Source organism: Ictidomys tridecemlineatus, chromosome 5, assembly GCF_052094955.1.
Source record: "Ictidomys tridecemlineatus isolate mIctTri1 chromosome 5, mIctTri1.hap1, whole genome shotgun sequence".
NCBI lineage: Eukaryota > Metazoa > Chordata > Mammalia > Rodentia > Sciuridae > Ictidomys > Ictidomys tridecemlineatus.
Genome location: NC_135481.1, coordinates 122,402,087 through 122,420,065, shown reverse-complemented (window position 1 = coordinate 122,420,065; position 17,979 = coordinate 122,402,087). Strand labels below are relative to the sequence as shown.

The window sequence follows — 17,979 nt, the reverse complement described above, 5'->3', positions numbered from 1 at the left end:
TGTTTTTTTTTTTTAAAGAGAGAGAGAGAGAGAGTATTTTTCAATATTTATTTTCTAGTTATCGGAGGACACAACATCTTTGGGTTTTTTTGTATGTGGTGCTGAGGATCAAACCCGGGCCACACGCATACCAGGCGAGCATGCTACCACTTGAGCCACATCCCCAGCCCTGTGGAATGTGTTTTTTTTAATATTTATTTTTTAGTTTTAGGTGGACACAATTTCTTTTATGTGGTGCTGAGAATCAAACCCAGTGCCTCACGCATGTTAGGCAAGCGCGCTACCACTTGAGCCACATCCCCAGCCCCGTGAATGAATTTTCATTACCTATGAGTAAAGACCTGGGAGGGGGATTGATGGGTCACAGGGCAAGTATATGTTTGACTTCATAAGAAACCACTCAGACAAGTAGTCTGCATTGGAGAAGTGAAAGGACGTGTGTTCCTCAGTTGTTGTGGGGCATGTTCTGTAGCTAAGCTGCTTTGATTTCTGAACTTTTGGGTCTAGACTATTGGTCTGGTTCTGGAGACTAATTATATCAATTTTTGTTTCATGTATTTTGAAGATGTCAATCATTTCCCCTTTCTGTGAATTGATCTTCTATCTTTAGAAAGTGTCTTTTGTATCTCTGGCAATATATACATTGTGGTGCTGGGAATTGAACCCAGGGCCTTGTGCATGCTGGGCAAATCCACAACTATTGAGCTAGTCTTCCTAGCCCCTTTATCACAGTATTAGTGGTTATCTAATTCATTGGTATTTCTTTTTCTTTCATTTTACTTTCAATTATTGTTGTTAAATGTGTTCCTTAAACAGCATATAATGTGTGTGTGTGTGTTTAAATCTAGTTGTAATTCTTTCTTTTGACTGTAACTTAGTTCAGTTAATGGTGTGCCTGGGTTTAGATCTACCTTATTACTTCACACCTTCTGTTCAACACGTCTGATGTGCATTGTTTTCTTCCTTCCTTGACTGCTGTCCTCTCCCTCCCACTTTTACTATAATTTAGGTGGTTGTTCTGGAGGTCATGTGCATCCTCCACTCCTGCCACCTGCCTCTTTCTGCAAGAAGCAGGTCTTCAGCATTTCCTTTAGTGCTGGTCCACTTGCTGGTGGACAGCTCTCAGTTGCTGCAGGTAGGACTATGCCTTAACTGTCCCTCATTCCTGAAAGATGGGAATATCCTTTTTTCTCCCTCAGCACAATTGAAGGCATCCTTGTCTTTTTCTTTTGGGGGGGGGGGTACTGGAGATTTTGAATTCAGGGGACTCAACCACTGAGCCACATCACCAGCTCTATTTTGTTTTTTATTTAGAGACAGGATCTCACCGAGTTTCTTAGCATCTTGCTTTTGCTGAGGCTGGCTTTGAACTCGCAATCCTCCTGCCTCAGCCTCCTGAGCCACTGGGATTACAAGCATTTGCCATCGTGTCTGGATTACTTATTTATTTATATGTCGTGCTGAGGATCAAACCCAGTGCCTCACATATGCTAGGCAAGTGCTCTACCACTGAGCTACAACCCTAGTCCATGTTTTCCAATGTTTTATTATGAAAAACTCAAAAGCAAGAAACTGTTGAAAGAATTGTAAAGTGATTATGAATGTTATATAATTAACATCGTACTGTATTTGCTTTATCATATATCCATCAATCTATCCCTCACTCTCTCCATCAATCAATCCATCTCTATTGAATGCACTTCAAATATAGTTGCAAATATCAATATATTTCATTCATAAACACTTTTTACATGTATATCATTAACTGAGTTCAATATTTTCTTTTTGAAAGGTAAAATTGACATGCAATGAAACAAAAAAAAAAAAATTGGAGGTTCTAAGAATTGAACCCAGAAATGCTTTATCACTGAAGTACATCCTCAGTCCTTTTAATTTTTTTTTTTTTTTTTTTTTTGAGACAGGTCCTGCCTAGGCTGGCATCAAACTTGAGACTCTCATGCCTTAGCCTCCCAAATTCCTGGGATCACAGGCATGGCCACTAGGTCTCACTTGAAAAAAAACAAATTTTTGACAAGCAAGCACACACTCTTATGTAACTCCAACTCCTCCTATCAATATAGAGAATACTGCTGTCACCATGGGATTTTTCCCTGCCCTGTCCATTAACCCTCACCCCATTCATTTGTAGAAGCAATCTTTTTTCATCACAGATTAGTGTAGGCTGTTCTAGCACGTCACATACATGGGATCCTATGTATTTTTGGAAAGGTCCATTTTTGTGATTCATGTATTTGTGTGATCATCTGTAGTCCATTTCTTTTTATTGGCAATATCCCAATTTATCAATGTGATATAGTTTGTTTATCCACTTTCCTGGTGATGGGTCTTGGATGTTCAAGGTTTGGGATACTATAAAAAAGGCTGATCTGACTGACCATTCCCATACAATGTTTCCATGAACATATGTTTTCATTTTTCTTGGTTGTGGAATTCTCTAGGAGTGGGATCACTGGTTCATGAAGCAGGTGTTCCCTTTTTGTGAGAAGCTGTCAGACGTTGTCAGACTTTAGAGCTTAGCTCTTCTGATGGGTGTTATTTTACTGTGGTGCTTCCATGTACTTTTGCTTTACATTTTGAAGGTATGTCATCAGGTGCATCATAGGACAGTACTGCCATTCTTTTTCTTTTCATAGAGATGGGGATTGAGTCCAGGGCCTTGTACACACTAAGTGTGCACTCCACCACTGAGCTATACCTAGCTGGAACTGCCATTCTTGATGTATTGTGTCTTTTATCACTTCATAAGGATCCTCTTTCTTCCTAATTTCTTTTCATTAAAATCTACTTTTTTCTGAGATTCAGTTTGTACATTTCTACTATATAGTAAGCATTTTCTAATCCTTTTACTTTCAAACTTTATCAAGTAATGCTTTTATAAATAGTATATTGCTACACCTAAAAATCCAAGTTTACAAAGGCAGGTGCAACACAGTGAGACATGATCTCATAAAAAAAGCAAGTTTATTCTCTCACAGATTCACTCCATTATGGGCACTTAACCACTGAGCCACATCCCCAGCCCTTTTCACTTTTTGAGAAAGGGTCTCACCAAGTTGCCCAGGGCCTTGCTAAATCGCTGAAGCTGGCTTTGAACTTGTGATCCTCCTGCTTCAGCCAACCAAGTTGCTGGGATTATAGGCATGAGCCACCACACCCAGCTCATTTTTCAAAGTATTTTGTCTGGTTACTATATCTCATCCTTTTAGTCTATGGTGTACATCAGTCACTCTTGACATGTCCATTATGGTATCTCATGGAGAAGTGCTATTGCCTTCAAAATATGTGTTCCACTTGTTCACCCCTGATCTTTTCACTATCTTCAAGTTTCACCTTTTCCAAAGCGCTTTGGAATTGAAACCACAGTACACATCCACAAGGCTGGACCTGCTGGTGTCTCTGGCCAGATTTGTGCAGTGAGGTTCCTCAATGATCCCATTATCGAGTGAATCTTTGGAAAGCTGTTCCCTTCTCCCAAATTACTTAGCAATTCAGGATTACTTTGCACTATCATCAAAAGGACTTGTATAACAGAGGACCAAATCTGAGGACTCCAAACCTGCAACTTTGTTAGGTTGTCCCAACCTGGAGACAACAAAAAAATCCTGTGGCTACTTAAGACTGTGAACTTCTGGGGACCCCTCCTGGTTGCTAGTCTCTAGGCAGGTTCTCAATAGGAGACCCTGTCCCCAGAAACAGAAGGTCTATTGCTCTGGGAGTTTGGAAATGTTATGCCTGTGGGACAGGGGTTGAACCTGTTCACCTCTCCATCCTGACACTGCCTTGGATAGACATGGCTGCCTAGGACCCAACCTGTCCAGGCTCAAGTACACATTCATCTGTCCTCTCTCTCTCCGTGGCTGCTACTGGGTCAGTCACACAGCACCCCTGTTCTTGTTCCCATAGCAATTTCATCTCCAGGGGGATACAAATTCTTTCTTGCCTATGAGGACCTGTCATCTTCCCCAAGCCACATTCCCATCTCAGACATGGGAATTGCTTTCATTTTTCAGAAATTAAGTCAGTTTTCCATTGCTGTGACAAAATACCTGTGGTACATCCCAGTGGGGAGCCCATGGCCAAAGCTGGGCTCTTCACTCTTCATCAGAATAATTCCTCTATAGTAATCATGCCCACATCACAGCACATGCTTTGGTGTTCAATTTTTTCACCATGATTCATGGAGTTTTAGCTCCCCAAAGGCCCTCAGCTGGGTCAGGACCCTGTTGCAGGTGGATATAAACCTCAAGCTTCCAACCTGTTAACAATGACTCAGGGTGGGACTCACGCACACAAGGCAGCGTGTTACTTTTGGCAAGTAATTTACCCATGTCACTCTATAGTCTCTTTTTTAAAAATCAAGCTCTACAAAGTACTGGAAATTAACAAGACTGTACTACCATTGAGCTACATTCCCAGTCCTTTTTAATTTTTGAGACAGGGTCTTGCTAAATTGCCCAAGCTGGTCTCAAAAGTTGCAGTACTATTCTTGGTACTGAAAACTTCTTGGGAACTTTGGAGCAGGGAGAAAGGCTATAATTTTCATGGTGCCGGGGATTGAACAATCCTAGAAGCTGGGACATGGCAAGTGCTCTACCATTGATCTACACTGAATCTACATCCTGCCTTTATCTACATTCCCAGTCCTTTTTCAAGACAAGGTCTTGCTAAATTGCCCAGGTTGGTCTCAAAAACTTGCAATCCTGCCTGACTCCTCAATAGCTGAGACTACAGGCTACATACCACTACACTAGTGGGAATTTAAGAATTGTCAAGACAATAGACAGGCCAACTTTGCATTTTGGGGTTACAACAGAATATTAATATTTTTTTAAGAGAGTGTGTGGGGGGGGAGAGAGAGAGAGAGAGAGAGAATTTTAATATTTATTTTTTAGTTTTCGGCAGACAACATCTTTGTATGTGGTGCTGAGGATTGAACCCAGGCCGCATGCATGCCAGGTGAGCACGCTACTGCTTGAGCCACATCCCCAGCCCCACTATAGAATATTAAACAGGTAGAACTTGATAAGCAAGGATTATCTGCAAAGCTGTCAGCAAAATTTTTTTTTTTTGTGTGTGTGTGTGTAGGGGTGGAGTATACTGGGGACTGACTTCAGAGGTACTCAACCACTGAGCAACATCCTCGTAATCTCAATATGGTTTGCTTTGTTAAAAAAAAAAGTCGTAAGTAAATTGCACGCAGAACAAATTTATTTGGTTTCAAACCTCATCTCATTTGGGTGCAGTGGCATAAGCCTCTGTAATTCCAGTGACTCAGGAGGCCGAGACAGGAGGATCACAAGTTGGAGAAGCAGTTTAGTGAGACTAAAGGGCTGGGGTGTAGCTCAGTGATTAAACATCCTAGGCTTAGTCCCCAGTACCAAATAAACACAACTCGGCACTAGGTGTGACCGGATGCAGGAATCAAGACTAGCAGCAGCTCAAGGCCCAATCTCCATATCCCCTAAGAGGAAGCACTGGATAAGGAAACACCTTCCCACCCATTCTCAAGTTTATCAACTTCAGAAGGTCCTGTTTGAAAAGCAGTCATTCCCCATCCCTTCATTCTTGGAGATTCATGCTGTGTCCCAGTTATATAGGTATTAGGAATCTGAATTCCCTAGAAAGCACCAGGTATGGCACATGCCTGTTAATTCCAGACACGGGAGAGGCCAAGTCAAGACGATCCAAATTCCAAAGCCAGCCTCAGAAACTTAAGGAGACCCTGACACAAAACAAAACAGGGCTGGGGATGTAGCTCAGAGGAAAGCACCCTGGGATTAAATGCCTAATTCACCACCCCTAACAATAAACATTCCTGGGCAATTTAGCAAGACTCAAAATAAAAAAGGGGGCTGGGCACATCAATGTTTATAGCTGCACAATTCACGATAACTAAATTGTGGAACCAAGGTGGTTTAATGGATTAAACGAATGTGGTATACGTACACAATGAAATATTACATAGCAATGAAAAAGAATAGAATCATGACATTTGCTGGTAAATGGAGTTGGAGGAGACAATGCTAAGTCAGTCAATCCCAAAAAACCAAATGCCCAATGTTTGATATAAGGAAGCTAATTCATAATGGGGTAGAGAGGGGAAACATGGAAGGAAGAGATGAACTCTACAGATAGGGCAAAGGGGTGGGAGAGGGCATTGGGTTAGAAATGGTGGAAGGAGATGGACACCATCATCCAAAGTACATGTATGAAGACATGAATGGTGTGAGTATACTTATTGTATACAACCATAGATTTGAAAAATTGTGCTGTATATGTGTAATATTAGACATAGAATTTTAAAAATTTAAAAAAGGGGGCACTGGGCCACACAGCTCAATTCTGGTAGAATTTTAATGACAAAGATTCACTTGATTCTCTGACTATTCTTTGTGGCTTTGAAACTTACACCTTTTCTTTTCCCTTAACTTCTCTCCTCCCTAATCTCACTTTTTTCTGAATCACCTCTATAAAAGCCTCCTGTTCAGATGGGCAGAATCATAGCCTTGGAAGGGACAGGAGTCCTGTTTTTTCCTTGATAGCCAAGCAATAATCCTTCCTTTTTCTCCTAAGTGTGTCCTTGTTATTGGATTGGCATTGGGGACAAGGACTAAACATTCAGCAACAGAATGTTTGCCCTGGATTTGACTCCCACATCACACGATACAAAACATTGGGGGGCGGGGGGGCAACTTGCAGTTCATAGCCAACTCATGCTACTACAGCTAGAACTTAAGACAAATCAATAACCAATGAAATTTGCAACACTTTGTGTGTAGGACTAATATAGATCCCTACAGAAAGAACAAACTACAGCTACTACAGGAATTTCAAGGTTTTGAACTTATAATTTTATAAGTTTTTGTTAAAAAACTTGGGCTGGGGTTGTAGCTGAGTGGTAGAATGCTTGCCTAGCATGTGTGAAGCACATCAATATCCTAAAACAAAAAAAAACCCCAAAACTTAGGTTAACTTTAACATTAAAGCAGAGACAAAACAGAATTTTAACATTGTTTTAATCAAGTAATGCAGCTGTTTGAAACAGGAAATTTTAAGACAATTCAATAGAGCAAAGTGGATTACTCTATTAGGTTAACCTGTGAATTAAATCCAGATCATGTGAATTTGAATTCCACTAAAGTTTGGCACCAGACTTAACACTGGTCTAAGCCCTAACCCTCTCCCTTAGTGTTGAGAAGCCCTGACACATTTCCCTTAGAGTAAAAGCCACACAGCTCTACAACAACCACTTCATCAGCTTGACACGTGTAGTAAGTACACTCTACATGGGTCACCAGCACCTCTGATAGAATCTAGTTAATGATGGCAAATGGGCCTTGCCCAAAGAATCTGACCTAGGTTACAGGAGTTTGCAAAAGTCCCCTTTGGTGTGACACAGCATGTTCCCTTCAGGTATATAGCTCCTGCTCTTCACTCACTAGAATCTATCAAAAGGCAGAGGGAGATCTATGTTCTGTCCATGTTAAGATTGTTAGGTTTTTATTTCTGAAAATTGTCAAGCTAACAAGGTTTTATTTTCAAATATTTGTATACTTTCAATGTGAAAAACTTTTATATACATGTCATTAAAGTCTCATAATCTGTGAGATGGGTCACAAACAAGAGCTGAATAATGTGAGCCAGTGCTCCACACAAAATTAATCATATGGACTTTGCAATGCCTGGAATGCACTTTTTGTGGAAAGGAATAAATGCAAAGTTTTTATAAACGCAAAGTCAGAACCCCAATCAAAAGTTTTCATCAGCTAACTGCATAAGAAATTCACCTGTGTCAGTCCAAATCCAAGGCCCTGGATGGGCTGTCAGACTCATCACCTACACCCAATGGCCATCATCCAAATTTCTTGGGAGCCCAGCTATATTCAATGTGAAGTAAAAAATATCCCTCCCAAGTCTTACACCAAAATATAGGCTCTGACTTAGAAATATGCCTTTAACTTAGTTTCTTTTTTAAATAAGACTTTTTTGGGGAAAAAAAAAATCCAGTTTGAAATATAGCAACACTTATTTTGGCAAGGCAATAACCAAAATCTAAAACTGCATAAGCTACGTGTCCAAATGTAAAAGGCATTGAATAAACCACGATATTTTTTTGGGGGGGGGTGGGGGGGGCGCACGACATACTAAACACAAGATAAAATGTCTCAACATTTTGAAATTATAATTTAAACCTTAAGGGTAAAAGCTGAAAAACTGCTCAGTTCTTGCTAGAGATTAAATGCACCTTTCCCTGTTTCCCCCAAATAAAATCAGAATTTATTATTTAATCACACCTCAAAGTTTGAGTTTTCTCTTGGTACAAAGCAACCACTACATACACATTAAAATACTTATTTGTTAATGTAATAATTTTTCCCTGGCTCATCCAACGTGCAATGCACATGACTCCAAAGACTAAAATTTGGGGCTAGTGTACATGAACTGAAAAATCACAACTTCAAAACTAGTTCTTAAAATTGTTTATAGGACACTCAGGTTATTTTTATTTCTCAACAAGATGTTGCACTGTCATTTGATTATCAGTCTACCTCAGCACAAAAAAATTACCAGATGCCAATTTGAGGGACTAAAAAAATTGAAAAGTACTAGATTTAACAGCTCAGTAAGATCATTACAAACAAGTTTGTTTACATTCTGCTGAAAACCCTTGAATGGTCTCAGCACCTAACAAAATCTACCAGGCTCCAAGGACCATGTCAGGTTAAATGATGGCATCACTTTTTAAAAGGAGCCAATTACTTTAGCTAAGTCATTCAGAGCCCAAAATCAGAATGACCAAAATCAAATCTTTATTTTTATAACTGTATAAATGTGATCCAAATGTGTCCACCACTAGTTTTTCCAAAAGAAACATGCTATAAATAAGCAAACTACATCTGCTCACTGATGTGTGTATGGACTTCCTAGATGTCTCATTGGGCTAATTACAGACCACTCACAGTAATAGATTTTTAGTATTAAAGTGTAGCATGATGTTAAGCCATTTTAGCTTTTACACATACATGTTGCACTTCTGGCTGATTATGGAGAAAAATTTGCAGCATTACACTGTTAAGCTAGGTTGCATCCATTCTTTTAAATGGCGTCAATATCAATGTCATCATCCTTGTTGTCAGACTTCACAGTTTCAACTTTCGGTACACTGGCAGTCTTTGAGTACACCACCTGATAAAATAAATGATTTTACCAATTACATACCTTGCCCCAATAAATTTACCATTAAAATATAAATCAAGTGGTAACAAAGGAGAACTGCTTCAATGTAGCTATCAGTCTTCCTAGAGTTTTATCATATAAAACCCAAGTTACCTAACACGCTACCCATCACTCTTCCTATTGAAAGGTTGTATTTTATCTCATCTTTAATCTTAAATTTGGAATCACCCCTAATTTTTACCACCACTCTGACACGCACCATCAACACTGCACTAACCAACTTCCCCAGCATTTACCTCAATGTTCTCATCTTCATCTTCTTCTTCACCACCAGAAGATTCTTCCTCTGCTTCCTTCAACCACTTTATAAATGGTTCTGCTTTGACACGAATCTCTTTGGCAAGTTCTTTTGATACATATTTCTTAGAGGCCTAAAAAAAGTCCAGTACAATTTTCTTAGGAAAGACTTTTTACTACTGAACTACATTCCCAGCCATATTTATTAAGACAAGTTTTTGCTAAATTGCTGAGATTGACCTCAGATTTGCTATTCTCCTGCTTTAGCATCCCAGGTTACTAGAGATTCCAGGCTATTTTACCTGGCATCATGATACAATTTTGAATCCTCCATGGAATGTGCATTATGTATCTGGCAAACGCACAAAGTCTAAGCAATTTCTGCTGTTGCAATCGTCAAGATGACATTATGGAAATCACAAGTTACATCAGATAAGCACAGGGGATTATACTTTAATGCAGACAGATTATGTAGTAATTATTAACTCGGACAAAAGAACCACAGTGATCTTTTTCAATAGTTTTGAACTGGAAGAGTCCACTTCTACATTCCCCACCTTTTCCGACCAGCTGATGATGACCTCCTCTTCTAAAAGATCTGCGTCATACATTTCCTTCAAGATATGTGGAATCTTAGAGAGGAGCTGAGCTTGATGCATTGCCACCACACACTCCAAACCATGAAGAAGGTATCGTTGAGCTTTTTTGTTATTGTGACAAAACTGCAAACAGATACTTGGCATTAAACTTTTTTTTACATGGTGTAACTTGACAATTCTAATACCCAAATATATTCATTTCCTTAAGACTGCTTTTTTTAAAAGTATGGCTCATAGTGAGTCAAAAAAGTCAAAACACAAAATATCCCTACATTACTTACTCTCTACATCAAAGGTCAAGTACACATTTGCAGATGCTCAAAGGATTATAAAAATTACCTCCTCTTTCAGGATGACAAAAAATGAACAAAAGTGATTAAAAACAGTACCAAGGACACACAGCATAATCTCAGAAGTCTAAAACAATTTGCTTACTCTTAAGAAATGGCGCCTGTATTTCTTAATCTGTTCTCTAATTTTCTCATTAAAAAGAACTTCAGTTAGAACAAGAGGGCCCATGGCTTTTACATCCAGCCTTTCTGCTTCTGCGACAATTTCTTTGTCTGATGAGTCAATGATACCCTCTTCTTTCTTTTTCTGCAAATAAAAAGAAAACAATTAAGTGAAATGTTGGCATGTTTTCACTAGGCTCAAGATACCATTAAGGGACTGGGGTTTTTGCTCAGTGGTAGACCACTTGCCTAGCACCTTTGAGGCTCTGAGTTAGATCCTCAGCACCACATGAATATAAATAAGGGTATTGAGGGCTGGGGATGTGGCTCAAGCGGTAGCGCGCTCGCCTAGCGTGCGTGCGACCCGGGTTCGATCCTCAGCACCACATACAAACGAAGATGTTGTGTCTGCATAGAACTAAGAAAAAATAAATAAATATTAAAAAATTCTCTCTCTGTCCCCCCCCCCACTCTCAAAAATAAATAAAGGTATTGTGCCCAACGGAATATAAATAAATAAAAGATATCAGGCTGGAGGCTGGGGTTGTGGCTCAGGAGCAGAGTGCTTATCTAGCTCATGTGAAGCTCTGGGTTCAATCTTCAGCACCACATAAAAATAAATAAAATAAGGTACTGTGTTCAACTACTTAAAAAAAAAAAGCTATCATGTTAGTCTCCTTATTTCTTCTACCCAATTTGCATTTCTAAATGATACAAAATTGCAAGTGACAACTCTTAATGACCTTCCAAAAACTTTTCTTGGATGAAGAAAAAGAAATGTGAAAATAAGAGTATTTGAAAGTAACAGAAGTTACTTTTCAATTATTGGGCTGGGGTTGTGGCTCAGTGATAGAGAGCTTGCGTAGCCTGAGTAAGGCACTTAGGTTCAATTCTCAGTGCTGCATATATATATAAATAAAAACAGATTCATCAACAACTAAAAAAAGTAAGAAATATCTAGAAAGCACAAAAGCTGGGCTGAAGCTCAACGGTAGATCAAGCAAATGTTTTACCTTAACAAAATCAAACAGGATATTGACACGCTCTTCTACAGTTCTTTCCAAATCATCACTGAGTGTCAGAACTTTTGCGTGGTCACTAATTTCATCCATTCTACGCCTCTGAGCTTCCTCAGTTGTATCCTCTCCCCAATCATCATCCTCCTCTTCTTCCTGTTTACAAAACCGAAATGCACACTTTTTTAAAATATAAAAAATACTTCAGATTAACAAAGATTATTTTCCCATCAAAACTCAAGCAACTGGCAACACTTGGAATCCAAAATACTGTTCTAATATTTAACTGAAGGCTAGTTTCATCATTTCTTCCCACTTCAACAAAGTGCCAGCTACTTTATACAACTGAGTGCCCACTAGGCTCTCAAGCCTACACTCACCACAGCATGTGGAGGAGGACTGATTTCATTTGGTGGTGGTGGTGGTGGTGTCTCACTGCTGGATACAGAACCATTTTCCTTGTCTTTGCCCTTTCTATTTTTCTTTTCCTTTTCTTTCTTTCCTGTACCACTGTCACTATTCTCTATAAGGAAAAATGAAGGAAATAAAAGTTTAGTTCTGCCAGGCATGGTGATACATGCCTATAATCTCAGCAAATCAGGACACTAACCCTCTCAAAAAATATTATGTAAAAAGGGCTGAGGGCGTAGCTCAGTGGTAAAGTGTCCCAAGTTTAATCCTCAGTATTTGGGGGGGAGGTACATTCCTACAGTTCATATCACCTTACTGCTCATCAGAACACTTAAACACCATGCCCCCCTATTGATCTCGGAAAATATCACAAGACACCACTGTAATTTTTAAGGGCTTTCCATCTACTATATTTCATAGGTAACAAACTCTCACAATGAATGGAGATACATAAAATATTAGGCATATTACAGTAAGACCAAGATTACAGTGATGTCTAACACCTCGATGACCAGATTAGTCAAAAGTTGGACCTCCTACTAGGTGCAATGGCACACACACGCAATTCCAGCAAGGAAAAATGAAGGAAATAAAAGTTTACTTCTGCCCAGCATGATGATACATGCCTATAATCAATGTGGAAAGCAGAGGTAGCAGGATCACAAATTCAAGGCCAGCCTCAGCAATTCAGCAAGCCCTCGTCACCTGAATTCAATCCCAGCACCAATAAATAAATAAAATGTTGGGCCTAACCAACTTGAACAAGGCCTATCTCAATCTGGCTTTTACCCAACTCTTTTCAGAACACTGTTTAAGCCCATATAACGGCTTGTCTCACAGAAAAGAGAACACCGGAATAGGTTAGACTTTCTTGCTATAGCAAGCTCAAATTGTGTCAGACAGTTTCGATAATCTGCCACAGAGTGTTGCTTGCAAAGTTCTAAGGTCATTTAAGCCTAACAAAGAAGCCCCATTTACAAACAGTACCAAAGTAGATGATGCAACCCCATCATACTGTTTTACAACTTGAACTGTTTTCCATTCTAATGTGTCTTAAAAACTGGTGGCAGATTCTTCTCACCTTTAATAGTGTAAAAACAACAGTACAATGTCCAAGGAAGACTCAGTCAATAAAATGCAACCCAAGGACTAAAAACTCCTTATACTCTGGCTTTATAACAACAAATACCTTCCACTTTTGTTACCAATGATCATTGCTTTAAGCTCATCATGAAGACTTACCAGGTGGGTTTTTGAGAATAAATGTGCAGAGTTTATGATGTGTGTCAAGCATGCCTCGGTAGCCACAGGCTTTACAAGAATTACCTATTGTTTGCTTCTTTGGATTGACATGCTGCCAAAATAATAAAAATAGGTATGTTACCCATAATGTAAGATGAAAATTCTAAGTGAATTTTTGGAACAAAGTGTGAAAATAACTAGACATCTAAAACACTACCTTTACGTACATTATTTTTTTTAAGGTGACCTACTTGAAAGTATTAAAAAAAAAACTCAAATGTGAGGTGTTTTACTTACAATTAAGTCTTCTGTGTCTTCTCAGGAACGTGTTTTAGCTTTAATACAGATCTGATCACAAAAGCAGGTATTGTCTCACCACTCCCTACCCCCACCTTTTTTTTGGACAAAACCCTCAATGGCACTCACCAGTTCCGTTTCAGGATTCTCACACTCAGGACAGAGAACAAATTTTTTAATGAATCCATCCAACATGTCTTGCAGCTTATTCGCCTCATGAGATCCATTGACAATGTAACGGTCATTCTTAACATCAAACTGGGTCTGTGCTCCCAGCTCACAACCAAAATATTTGGTGGGATCTATGTTAAGAAAAGAAAGACTTGATTATATTAAGGAACTAAATAAACCAATCTCTAGCTGCTTATTCACCTTTATTCAAGAACCACCACTGTTTTAAAATGATGTGGGTTCATGAAATGTTGGCTAGGCAGTGAACTTATGGCAACCCTTAAAAGTCCGAGGCTCCACAATTAACCCTTAACCTAATTAGCATATAACTCAGGAAGTTTTACAATTCAAAGACTGTCCTAGACCCCCTAGTGTACAGGGGGAAAAAGCTTTACTTACACGTTGGAGGCCGATTAAGCGCCTTTGCAACGTCAACCATGTTGACTATAACTGTCTTGATTCCATTTCCTTTGCCCTCAACCTAGAGGAAATAAGAATTTCAGTTTTGGGCTGTCTTCCCTGAAACCCCATGGAGAGCTGCGGCTGCCTCCCTGCCACCATGGCGACCAGTACTACCTTGGCAATCAGACGGGGCATCTTGTAGCGATAGAACTGGTCTGACACGCTGCGGTTGACGTTGACAGACATTTTGGCTTATTAGTGGCTTTATCAATAAGATGAAGAGATCTTTGATTGCAACTTTTTGGTATCTTCTGTCTGGAGAAGAAGGGATGACATAAACGACTGCAAGAGTTCTCGGTCTCTGACATGAAAAAATTTTCGCCGCTGAGGCTGTAAGCTCCTTGCTTGTACGCTATGTTTCCCCAATACAGGTACCAATGGCTGCGCAACAGCTCTGCAAGAGAAGAGGGGCGACACGCCCCGCGGTTCAGCATCGCCGGGGCCGCCCGCAGCGCGGCCTCCGGGCGGCGGGGACGAGGCGGCCGCGGCCCCGCCGCCCGCGCGCGCTGACTCACCGCGCCGGCGCGCGCGCCCCCGAGCGGCCCCCCCCAAACTGCGCCACACGCGCGCGGGTCACGCGGCCGCGCCGCCATCTTGCCGCCGCCATGGCCCGCCGCCCGCAACTCACCGTTTTCGTCAAATAAAGACATAAACCCAACGCGGCTCGCCCGGGACTGGGAGGAAGAGGCGCTGGAAACCGGGTCCGGAGCGGCGGGGCGGGCGAGCGGAGGGCGGCCGGGCAGGTGCCGCCGCCGAGCAGCGGGAAGGGCTGTCCCAGCGACGTCCGCGTCCACACCGGCAGCGCCGAGCCTGGCGACCTGGCGGGGACACGGCCGTGAGCCGCGGGCGGCCGGGCGGCGCCTGCCCCGCCGGCGGCCCGCGGGTGGAAGGGCGGGAGCGCTGGGCAGGGGCGCGGGCCGCCGCCCCCCGTAGACTCACCTCTGGAATGTTCTCGCTCTGACTGAACAACGCCGCCGCCGCGCTCAAGCTACCCTCGGCCCCGGCGCCCGCCCCCCGCGGCGGGCTGCACTGCCCATTGGCCGGAGGCCCGCCCGAGCTCGCTCGTCATTGGTCCGCAGGCCGCGTCAATCGCATCTTTCCCCGCCCCTCGCTTCCTGGGGCTCCACTCGCGGCCGCGGCCCGCCCCCGGCTCCAAGCCCGGCTTCCTTCCCCTCCCCTCCCCCGCCCTTCCCATAGGTCTTCGCGGTCTCGCGAGAACGGGGCCGCGCGCTGTCGGTTCAGGAGCTCCGGGAAGATGGCGGTTGCCCCCTCCCCCTGCCGGGCGGGGCTCCACGGCGGCATCGCGATGACCCTCGGCCGCGCGAGGCTGGCGAGCTGGTAGCCGCCCCCGAGGCAGTGTTCTTCGCGGGCAGGCGCCCGTCGGAGCATATAGGTTGTCCCTGCCTCCGGCGCCCCCGCTCGCTTGCCCTCCTCGACCCTGCCGTCCTGGTGCTGCGGCTGCCCCAGGTTCTGGTGGCGTGGACGAGGGAGCCGGCCGCCTACTGCCCCGGCCGGGACTCGGTGTGTCCCCGCACTCCCCGCGTTCGCGGCTTCCGGCTCTCCCCCGGGGAAACGCCGACTTAGCCGGGGATCTGCGCCCTGCCTAGCCCGCTAGGTGCTTCGCCGCCACTGGCCCAAAGTGACCGCCACGTCGGGCCTCCTAGAGTCCGGCCCAGCCTGCTTTATCGGCTGGGTTCCTGGCTGGGAGCCGTGGCCAGGGCAGGTGCTGGCGATGAGATTCCATACTGCATTTGACAATGATTCTATTTGGAAAGAGCCTCTAAAGTTGCAGCTCATAGAAACCCTCACATTCTTTCAGAAACTTGGGTTTTGGGTGAAAGTTTAGGTCGAGACTTGAAATCGTACCCTCGTCCACCCTGAACCTCGCAAAACCCACGGGGGGAACGGGGTTCCCGCCGACCCCTAACTGAGGCCTCGGGGTCCGCGTGGTGCGTGGTCTCCTCAGGGGTGGAACGTCAGGGCTGCCCTTTGTTCTAGACCAGTCGAGTTTGCAGAAAGGTTAGAATTCAAAGATTGGTTAATTTCTATCAAAATTATTCTTGTATGATTTGAAAGCTTTATAAGCCGTTTAAAAATAGACAGTGTTAGAATAAATCAAAGATTGAGAAGTGATTTGTGTCCTTTCCTGCAGGGGCTTTTGTTACAATCACGCTTTGCGCATTGGTCTGTAATCATTATATGGAATGCATAGTGCTTTATGGGTACCAGGGCTACCCTCAGACAAACTCAGAGGTAGAGCCCAGACTCGCTGCTTCTGATCCACTGTGGAGCATGACTTAGCAGTATTGAGACAGATTTGAGTTTATGCTTGGCTGCACATGAATGACATTATTTTAGAAACTGTTGGAAAATATGGGTTGAAAGTAGTCTGGAGCAGAGGCTTGTTTCAGAAAAGGTTTTAAATAACAATTCAAAGTGATTAACTTTTTATACGTTTAATTTATTAAATTTTGGATTTGGTTTTGTATTGGTACTGGGCATTGAACCTAGAGGTGCTTAATCACTGAGCCACATCCCCAGCCCTTTTTATTTTTTATTTTGAGATATGATCCCCCTAAATTGTTCAATGCCTCCCTGATTTATTGACATTGGCCCAGAACCTCTGATCCTCCGACCTCAGCCTTCCCAGAGTCATTGGAATTACAGGCATGTGCCACCATAACTGCAGAAGTTTGTACTAATTTATAATGTGTGAAGTCTTGGACAGCTTTTAAAAATTACTCTTACATATAATTTGTTGAATACTTATCATACCCTGGAAATTTGCTAAGCCCTTTGAATACATTATCTTGTTTACTTCTTGGTCTCTCTCAGGAATTTATATTTAAAAAAAAAAGGGAATTTATATTTCCATTTCACAAATGAACAAACTGAGACTTGGAAATAATTGAGCCACTTGCCCAAGATCATATTCCTAGTAAGTGGCAGAGCTAGGATTAAACCCAGATCTCCCTGATTCCAAAGCCTCTTCCCTTAACCATTAGGTGGCATACCCTCTCCAGATAAATATAAGCATAAGTACAGCTAGGCAGTTTAAATACGTAATCTCACATAATTCATTAATGGACCTATGAGAGGGTGTTGCTGTGCCCATATTTTACAGATGAGGACAGAGACTCAGGAAGGTTAAGCAATTTTACCTAGTTGCCTATGTAATAAATGGTGCACAATGTTTGAACTCCAGCTTGTTTGACGCCAAACTCATTGCACAATTCCACCTCCCATTTCTGTCCCCGCCTCATTTGGCTGATGTATTTCCTTAATCAGATGCTCACAGGTTAAATAATGGACACTTATGAAATCCTTGTCAAATGCTTACATGAACAGTCCATTTCAGCACATGCCCTGGACAGCGGGTGTGAATAACTGCCAGAAAGGTAAATTAATCAGCTAGCCCTCTGGTTTTTCCAAGTTGGTGTCTGCTGAGTGTGGATTAGTCTTCTTAAGCAAGGTCTGTTCTTCCTGGACTGAGAACCTTGTGTTTCTGAGTGGTGAGCCATTGAATTGACTAAGGTAGTGTCCACTGTGAGGGGTCATCTGGTTGGTCAGCTGGCTCCCCTCTGTGACATCCCTTTCAGTACATGGCTGGTTACTTAAGTTCCTGTCTCCCTTGTTTGTGGACAAGCTACAGAACATAGCCTCATTTTCCTTCTGGTCCTAGCCAGTCACCCTAGTGTGCATAGAGCAAACCTTCTGAGCTGCTGGAAGGGAACAGATTGTCTGGTGAATATAGAACTTTGGCTGACCTCGGGGTTAGTGTCCTAGACTGTGATCATCTAATGCCCTTTCATCAGTAAACATGTCTGTGCTATG

At 42.4% G+C, this 17,979-nt stretch overlaps 1 protein-coding gene and 1 non-coding gene across 3 annotated transcripts; both read right to left on the bottom strand.

Annotated features, from left to right (window-relative positions):
• Positions 1-7,020: 7,020 nt before the first annotated feature.
• Positions 7,021-15,241, bottom strand: Eif5 (eukaryotic translation initiation factor 5). 2 transcript variants are annotated; one of them, XM_078050968.1, is made up of 12 exons: positions 15,085-15,241; positions 14,774-14,963; positions 14,260-14,539; positions 14,083-14,164; positions 13,642-13,814; positions 13,216-13,327; positions 11,943-12,085; positions 11,560-11,718; positions 10,530-10,691; positions 10,053-10,217; positions 9,495-9,629; positions 7,021-9,207 (listed from the first exon to the last, which is right to left on the bottom strand). In XM_078050968.1, the coding sequence occupies exons 3-12, from the start codon at positions 14,329-14,331 to the stop codon at positions 9,118-9,120; spliced, it is 1,293 nt and encodes a 430-aa protein (XP_077907094.1). In that variant the 5' UTR covers positions 14,332-14,539; positions 14,774-14,963; positions 15,085-15,241; the 3' UTR covers positions 7,021-9,117. The 2 variants fall into 2 exon arrangements, with proteins under 2 accessions (XP_077907094.1, XP_077907095.1); XM_078050969.1 differs by lacking the exons at positions 11,943-12,085; positions 13,216-13,327.
• Positions 12,780-12,905, bottom strand: LOC120887055 (small nucleolar RNA SNORA28). Its single transcript, XR_005730224.2, has one exon. It is a non-coding gene; the product is annotated as a small nucleolar RNA SNORA28 (small nucleolar RNA).
• Positions 15,242-17,979: the final 2,738 nt, after the last annotated feature.